Here is an 8,710-nt window from a genome sequence, read left to right as displayed (position 1 = left end):
AAAAAAAAGACAAAACTTCAGTATAGGGAGGAGAGACACACACACACACCTTTTCATCCAAGAAGATCTCCCCCTTGAAGTAAGTTCTGAAGTTCTGGACCTCGGTGCCGACGTCCTCCTTCACCACAGCGTACAGAGGGACCCCGAGCTCATCCAGCTGGGGCTTCAGAGAGGACAGCTCTGCAGCCTCCTGCAGCCAATGACAAACATCAAACAGTCAGATTGCTCACTGTGCACTGCAAATACAAAAAGGCACAGCATGCATCAACTGGTAAATAAATACCAGACCTACTCCCAATAGTTTTTTGGTGCTGGTAGTTCTTTCTTACATATTCTTGTAAGGTTTTATAGTTCCAGATGTTATTTCTTAAGGTTTAATTTGATTGGTCTTTTTTGTAGATGAATCACTTTATTAAATCAATTGCATTTGTTATTTAACTTAGAAGCTAAACTTATGACCTCTGGGAATGTGTGTTCCTGGTTGGTGCTTGGTGGCAATGTGACTCTCTGTAGAACTCAAGTGTTGGAGCTAAGTCAATGGTGACCTTTGGGTGGCGCTGTGGGCAGTCCAGGACAGGTGCCAGGTGTGGCACGCAGCGAAGTCTGGGGTTTGTTTAGCCAGGGTAAAGATGGGTTTAACATTGACATGTAGCCTACTTTTGGTATAGTTTGAAAACTAAATAGATATTAGACTTTAAAGTTTGGGTTTTTTGAACCATTTGTGTACATTTTGTGTCAGAGGATCCGCCATCTACACCGGATCCACGTGTAAACTGACCGAAGCAAACGGTGAGTCAACATGTCTGTCACTGTGCACGGGAGACCTCTAGGGGGTTAATCAAGTTATACAGAATATCTCTGACAGACGTGGAGGAGTTGGTGTTAGGGGCTCTAAATCCCTTTTCATTAAGCCAATAACTTCATTGTAACTAATTTGAAGATATTTGTGATTGCCATTACCTCTCTGCACAGAAATCATCCAGGTCTCCGCACGGCCATGATGACAGCCCCGGACCCCTCCCACAGAGATTTCGCTTTCAGGGTTCTTTTGTCTGAGAGAAGAATGAGGTAAGAGTTGAGCCACAAAATAATTACTTTCCAACAACAGCTTCTTTCAACACACACATACCATGTGACTATTTATGAAATACAGCTCTCCAAATTTATACAAAGTGTGGGATTTACCTCCTTTCAAAGTTTTGAGTTCAGTCTCCTCCAAATAATTGAGAGCGGCCTTCAGCGGTGATGTAAGAAAAATATTAGTGAAACAGTTCATAAGCCCAGTGATGAGGCCGCCGGTAGCAGCCACGGCGTTGGCTATTATTTCCATTATTATTTCTCTTCTCTGCCCGTTTTACATTACTGCATCTTGGATCCAACAGCTCCTCTGTGACTGACCCGCAGGGGAAAGGCGCATTTAAACCGCAGCTCCAGCGGATCCTCCCAGTGTTGCTCAAACCGAGCTTTGTTTTGGACCGAGATACTGATCGGACGTGATCACACGCAGCTGTGTCTGATAAGTGACGCCGTCATCGAGTCTGCTGCGGTAAGACAACTGCAGATACCGAAAAATTAAATACAAAACAGCCACTGTGCACCAGCGTTGGCCCAACCTTCAGTTCAAAGGTCACATTAGGAAATCTTCGGTAAGTCCTTCGGTATTGCAATAGTGTTGCAATATGTTCCATTATTTCCCGAATTAAGCGATTTATTAGATTGACTTGTAGCCTACTGTGTGCATGTGACAGGAAATAAGTCACATGAACTATAATCACTACTTAAAAAAAACTCTTGACACATTTCACACATTGCCTGCAGGAGTTGAATCATACAGAAACACAGAGAGATACTGAAGTAAACCAAACATATATAAATAGGTGAGAAATGTTTATTTTTTGCACGTTCTATATCAAACTACATGCATACTGCAGCTACGGAATCATTTAACTTGACAGATTGTGAAACAACACTGACTTGATCACGTATGGTCGGCTTCTTGTTCGTCCTCCTGATAAGCAACACAAAGCTTTATTATAATTTATTCACCACTGAAAGCATTCAAATTACAACATTCTGAAGTGTAACGGATTTTTTAACATTTTAAATAGATCATAAATAAATAAATAAAAAAGCGTTTTCACTTGTTGTTCAGTTAGCCTACAAGGTCTACCTTCTCCTGGATGTTCGTGTTTTCAGGCTCCTCTTGTGGTGTCTCGCTCGGCACTGGATCGCTGTCAGCAGGAGCCGAGCTGTCTGTGGTCTCAGTTGTCTGTTGCCCGTCTGCCTCCTGAGATGAGTTGATCAGAACAGCTCTGGTTAAGTATTAAACAAACGTGTCATTTTTGCATTTCTATCTTTTCTTCTGTTGTAGTCTGGCTGACTGTATTGCTGCTGGGACATTTTGGTTCCCACTCTCAACCCTGCTGCCTCCCTCTGCACTTCTTCTCGTGTTTGCAAAGAATAAGACCGAGATATTCTGCCAAAATTAGCCACCTCTTCCTGTGTCTCCTGTTCCGTTTCTAAACTAGAAAATGTCTCTTGTGGTTTGAGACCTTAACTCTGTGGTGCAGACGCCATCTTCATCAACCTGTGGGTAAAATGGTGTGATGTAGAGCAACTAGTAGATCTGCCTTTTCTCAGCCTGACTCCTGTGTGTATTTTCTTCACCTGGACACCGGTGTAGTTTATGGGAACGAACATCGTCTTACTTTCTGTCATCTGGCCTGTAAGGTTTAAGCTATCTTCAGCTAACTTTGCCTCAAATCTTCTTTACCACTGTGTTGACCTGTCCAGTGTCTGTCCTTGCTCTTTTTCCTCCATCTCTTGCGTCCTCAGTCTGTATACATGGCAAATCCTTATACACATCTCCTCTATTTCATTACCTTCTCTGTGTCTCGAGGGGACCGAGGGCTTTGTTTGTCGTGCAGCTCTTCTGTTTGGTCTTTTTTTAAGTTGTCGGCATCTCGTCTGGGAGTCGAGTTTAACGGTTCAGTCGGCTCAGATTCAGCTGTGTCTGCTTCATCAACCACCTGCAGAGCCGTTGTGAGACAGAATAACATGTATACTTTAACCATTTTAGCGTCAGCGTGAAACAAAAGAAAACGTTTTGCCATCTGCTCTGTATTCAAATTGAACCCATAGCTTATTAGTTTTTTATATCATGGTACTAAATTGGTAGATGTAATTCGATCATATCACCTTTTTATCTTGGTCAACTTCTTTCTCTTCTGTTTGATTGGTGCTTGCTGTTTTCTCTTCTACATGATTGTCACTTGGATCCACCTCTGTTTTTTCTTCTGCTTGATTGCTCCTCTGTTCCACTTCGTCTTCTTCAACAAGTCCTTCTGTGGGCTCCTCTTTGACCTCAGTGTTGAGGACCTCCAAAGGTGTTTTCTCCAGGGACTCTGGTCCGCTTATGTTATCTGTAACCTTCACCTGGCAGACACACCATCTTCTTAAACCATTTTGGAATCATTTGGTAGCTATTTCCACACCACATTAGGCAAATTATGCATTTTAAAATAATCATCATAGTCTGCCCCAAACCAAAATCAAACCAAACAAAGAAGTGATTGCAAAAGATGAGAGAGCCAGCCACCACCACCAGAAGCACAGATTTAAGATCTACTGCTTTTATCACCTCTGGTTCAGTGTCATTTTGCTGAGCTTCACTTTGATTTTCATCTGTGGCCTGCTGGTTTCCAGGATCAGTGGTGTTTGGTTTCTCTTCTGTCAGAGGTTTGTTGTCCTCAGCAGCTTCTGTTGTGGCTAATGTGGGTGCATCATCCTTCTCAGAGATCTGTTGATGTTGACATTCTCTTGATGGATTTGGCTCAAACTGTGTAAATGTACTACAATTGGATCATAAGTGGAGTACATTAAAGTGAGGATATATTCTCCCTTTTTTTTTTTTTCCTTCATCTGATGTCCATCCTAGCCCTCTGGCTTTGCTTAAAATTAATTTAAGTAAGTAACAAAACGGTATCTAAACACTTAGAAGGAGGTTTCAGATGTCCTAAGGTAAATGGAGGTTCAGTTACAATTATGTTTTGTAATTAGAATTAAAAAGGCAGTGTTAACCATGATTTTGTCACACAACCTACTTTTATAGAGTCTTCCAAGGCCTCACTGATGTTTCGCTCCTCCTCCCTCAGCTTCTCCTGGTACAACGCCTCTTCTCTGGCTTTCGCCTGCTCCTGCTCCAGCAGTGCCAAATTGGCCCTTTTCTGCAAATAAAAATGGTAAAACAATAAGGCCTGTGACTGAGAAAAAAATCTTGACATTTTAACAGCCTCGATACCTGTAGTTTCACCCCCAAAAAATTGAAAACCTTTTTAAGGATTTCTAGTGGGTTTTGACCTCCTGACCTGTTATTTCTTATGAGCCATATATCTGCCGACATGCAGGGCCCTGTCCAAGCTAAAGGTAAAAAAGGTGACTGGATGTTTGTTGCCTCAGCCCCTATAAGCTTTATAGCACTAGGTCTGAGGAGCTTAGACTGTCTAAGTCTGTGTCATCCTTTACTGCAGTACTTTAAACCTATTTGAAGATCAGGGCTCTGAGGCCATAGAGGTATGAGCAGAAGTAGCTTGGCTACTAGCTCTTTCATTGCTACTGACCCTGTTTCCCAGGGGTGGTCTCCTTGGTGGGTGAGGTCATGTTCTCCACATTGACTCCTTTAACATACTCCATTGTTAATCGGAAAAATCTTGTATAGCCAATATGTAGCAAAATAGCCTTGCAAGCACAATTGCCTTTTGTCATCAATAGCGTTTAAACTTATTTATTATTACAGATTTAATAATTAACTTTTAAGCATTATTTTTTATGCTGGAGCTGGCAGATAAGGCTATAAGGAATTAATTAGGCATAATTTATTTCCAACATGTCTTATCTGTTGTACTATTATGGTATTTATCTTATTGTTGTTTTACATAGGCCTAGTATTATTTCAACTGTCTGATTGTGTCTGCCTCATTGCATTCCTGAATTGTTTTATTACTGGTACAACGATGTACAGCACTTGGTTTTAAAAAGTGCTGTAAATAAAGTGTGTTAGTATTATTTTTTTGTGAAATCATTAGCTGTCAAATAAATGTAGTGGAGTAAAAGAATAAAGTAGCAAACAAGAAGTAACGTTACTCAAGGAAAGTACAAGTACCCCAGACTTCCACTTACATAGAAAACGTATAGCACTTGGTGTACTTAACGTTAGTTTGCCTACTGTCAGCTTGTATTTCACTGATATATTACCAGCTACATTTACTCCGTTACATTTACTTGAGTACGTTTTTGAAATTTTTTTTTACCCGTCTACTAGAGTCTTTTACAACACATCACTGAACTTCCTAAAAATAAAAACTTGTTACCTTGAGTAGATTACTGAGAATAAACTGTACATCCTTGTACGTTACCTCTACCCTGCTTAACCCTCTCCGCTAAACATTAGGCTACGGGGGTACACCAGGACACGCCGTCACCAGGCTCGTATTACTTTTTACTCGCCGTTTTTTTAATTATTACTTACCGGCTACCATACCCTACCACTCTGGAGCCCCCCCTCGTTGGTATTCTACGCGTCATTGTTTTTAACCCCGAGTACGTCTCATTTTAATGTTTTATTTTGACAGAGAGAGAGAGAGTCTTCCGCTTAAGGCTCTACCACGTGACTGTGTTCCACCAATCAAACGGCGTTGTGCAGTCACGTGACCATACTCGTTCTCAGCGGCGGGACCATAGACTGTATATATCTATGGGCGGACGTGTTACCTTACGTCGTAGCAAAACAAAGAATGTGCCAAGGCAAACCAGACGTGGAGGAACCCTCGGCCTCATAGTGAAAGCATGGTTACCTTAGGAAAAGTGCGAAACAGCAGCTACGTTATGCGGCGTCTTCAGTGTCGACCAAAACAAACGGACATGTGAGCGTTCAACAACTCAACATCTAACCTGAGGAAACGTAGCGGTAGTTTTAGTTTCTGCTGTGGAGAGGTGGATCTTTGTCTTTTAGGTTACATACATGTTTTGCACATGCAGTATCCATCCAAATGTAATGTGACAAGTCTCTCACTTAAGCTATTTTGTAATTAATAAATTAATTTTATTGATTGGATGAACAATAGTTTGCCTAAAGATGATTATTTTGTATTTTTGTCTGTCTGATTGATGCTTGTGTTGAGAAATAAATCTGACGTTACTCAACAGTTGCTCACTACTTGATCAAGTACTTTTTTACTCTTACTCAAGTAATTATTTGGATGACTACTTTTACTTTTACTTGAGTCATATTATTCTGAAGTAACAGTACTTTTACTTGAGTAAAATGTTTGGCTTCTCTACCCACCTCTGGATATTACACATAGACATTATAAAACGAACGAAATCGTTCTCACTGTATAGACACTGTGTTGTGTAATGTCTCCCCCTGCTGACAGAAAGCCAAGCCGCAGCTTACCTTCGCCTCGTATTCTACATTGGAGTTGTACTTGTAGAGCCAGTGGGCGAGATGCTGGATGGGGTTCACCGGACGCTGCTCGGCCACTTCCGCGAGTCCGTCTGCCAGACATTTCCCCAGGTGTTTTTTTATATACTCAGAGTCCATGTTTTATCTGCGTGAAATATCGAAACATTAACGTTGTGAATGGTAGCCAAACGTTTCTAGCTACCGTGTGTTGATTTGAAGCTGACGAACCTTCGCCAGTTAGCGTCGGTTAACCGGAACTCAAAGTTTAGCTCTTTCTCACGTTAGTATTTAGCTACACAGTAGGTTTTGTATATTTAAGATGTATTATTTCTATCGTAAGTTAACCGTAACGACTAGTTTAAGGATATCGCCAAAACAAACCTTTTTTTTTCCACCGAGCGTCCGGATGTAGTGGTGTCTCCATGGGAACGGTGTCACGCTATTAATGGATCCCTCCCTTCATCCTTTTAAACGGGTTCCTACTACCCCTGACAATGAGTTTTTCAGTTAAAATCAGACTGGGAGACATTATTAGGTGAAGGAAGGGTTTTAATCTGAATTGTAAATAAGCCTATCTTTGTCACAGCTCCTAATGGAGAGATGAGACTTAATGCCTTTTTTGTTTTAGGTTGTATTTAAACAATCACAACCAGCTAAAGCTTACAACCATTTGGGCAATTAGTAAAGAGGACTAAATCCAATAATGTGGCATGAAACACATGTCACAAAAATGTCCGGGAATTTACCCTGATCACCACACCATCACCGACAGTCTTATTGCTATAATAACCCAGACTAAAAAGTTACATGAGTAGGTTATGGAGCATTTTTCTTTAGGCCTATATCTGTTTAATATCATTGATAGTGACAATATGTATTGCTTTAAATGTTTATTTGCACCCTGTCCTGAAACTGGGACAGTATGCTCACACGGGACAGAGGGAGGAGGTGGGGAAGATATTGCAGCAGGCTCTGTTTCCAAGAAACAGGTGACACCCAGTTAACATTTGTAATCACAGATATCATTTTCCTTGTATAATCATACTACACACCTTTCAGCCAGATATAGCCTTTACGTCTGTATGCAGTCCTTTCCCCTCTCATTGTGCTGACAGAGGTTATTTTAATCAAACATATGCATAGTTTGTCATTTAAAAGCTTTACTACAACATCGTGAAGTTTATTGTTTCTCTAATTTTTAAGCCAAGACATCATATGTTAGCAGTTTTTGGCCCACGTATTGGCCCTGTGAACATGACATGTAACCGTTGGTCTCCACTTTCATTTATCACAAGAAGGTCTATTTTTTACATTTTATGATGACATTTTAATAGTGCCCACACATTTTTATTTCCGCTCCTAACAAGGAGAGCTATGTAGGTTATAGTTATACAGTGCTGCTATAGGAACCACTGCTTAAGTTGACTGAAAAGAGGAATAAAAAAAAAAAATCATCTTTTGGAAATTGATCTTAATGCCTTAATTAAAAAAAAAAATCCAACCTTTTAAGGACACCAATCTTTGTGAATGAATAATGTATTGTAAATAATTAATTCTTAAGAAGTTCTTCCTTAAAATACGGGGGTCTTAAATATACACCCCACTATGTTAAATTCCCATGAAGGCAGGCAGATTTTTATTTTTACCGGCCAGTTATTTCATGGATCAGGATACTATGCATCCTAATAAAGTTCCCTTGCTTATGAGCACCACTATATACATTATGTGTTTGAATAAAAGGAACATATGGAACATTTAAAGTCATTATGCTTCCCCCTGGTGGTTGTATCGGAAACAGACTTACTTATTTGGGGGATAAAAAACAATTCCTAAACTTTTAGTAATTCCTGATATTGGGCTTTTAGTACTGGTTTTTAAAACGTTGTTGTAGGCCGCATCGTGATGTAGAACTGTTTATACAAAGTTGGTTATCAGAAAACACGACACAAGGAAATATTCATCATTTTTCATATCGTGAAAAAAAAACTGCACCCTTCACCTCCATTTCCTTTAGAAGAAAAGAAATAAAATAAAAGCCAAATTCATCATCTGAAAACCATGGGAAATTGTGATTAGCTAATCCATTCACAAAAGTCTACTGCATAATAACAATGACAACAATGGCAAAAGTCTGTGTCTCTATAATAATAATAATCCTAGGCTACACTCATTCAAATAAACGCTCAGCGAGAAATATTAAGCCTAATGAAACATATGAGCTCTCGGGTTACAATAATAAGTGCTTTA

The 8,710-nt window shown here is 40.1% G+C and overlaps 1 protein-coding gene and 1 pseudogene across 8 annotated transcripts in view; both read right to left on the bottom strand.

The window, feature by feature from the left end:
* Positions 1-1,576, bottom strand: part of LOC116670968 (peroxiredoxin-like 2A) — a 2,153-nt pseudogene extending 577 nt beyond the window's left edge.
* dydc2 (DPY30 domain containing 2) overlaps positions 1,473-8,710 on the bottom strand; it is a 7,760-nt gene continuing 522 nt past the window's right edge. For 2 of the 8 annotated variants that reach the window (XM_032501760.1, XM_032501761.1), the window contains exons 2-8: positions 6,455-6,608; positions 4,104-4,226; positions 3,641-3,799; positions 3,199-3,435; positions 2,883-3,029; positions 2,171-2,287; positions 1,473-2,008 (exon numbers count right to left, since the gene is read on the bottom strand). In XM_032501760.1, the coding sequence (XP_032357651.1) occupies positions 1,979-2,008; positions 2,171-2,287; positions 2,883-3,029; positions 3,199-3,435; positions 3,641-3,799; positions 4,104-4,226; positions 6,455-6,601 (960 nt within the window). In that variant the 5' untranslated portion in view covers positions 6,602-6,608 and the 3' untranslated portion in view covers positions 1,473-1,978. Of the gene's footprint in view, positions 2,009-2,170; positions 2,288-2,882; positions 3,030-3,198; positions 3,436-3,640; positions 3,800-4,103; positions 4,227-6,454; positions 6,611-6,691; positions 6,974-8,710 lie in introns of those variants that run through there. The other 6 variants (XM_032501762.1, XM_032501757.1, XM_032501759.1 and 3 more) reach the window with 6 other exon arrangements.

Source organism: Etheostoma spectabile, chromosome 21 (assembly GCF_008692095.1).
Source record: "Etheostoma spectabile isolate EspeVRDwgs_2016 chromosome 21, UIUC_Espe_1.0, whole genome shotgun sequence".
In the NCBI taxonomy this organism is placed as follows: domain Eukaryota; kingdom Metazoa; phylum Chordata; class Actinopteri; order Perciformes; family Percidae; genus Etheostoma; species Etheostoma spectabile.
The sequence above is the reverse complement of the archived record's forward strand: the minus strand, read 5'-3'. Positions and strand labels throughout refer to the sequence as shown.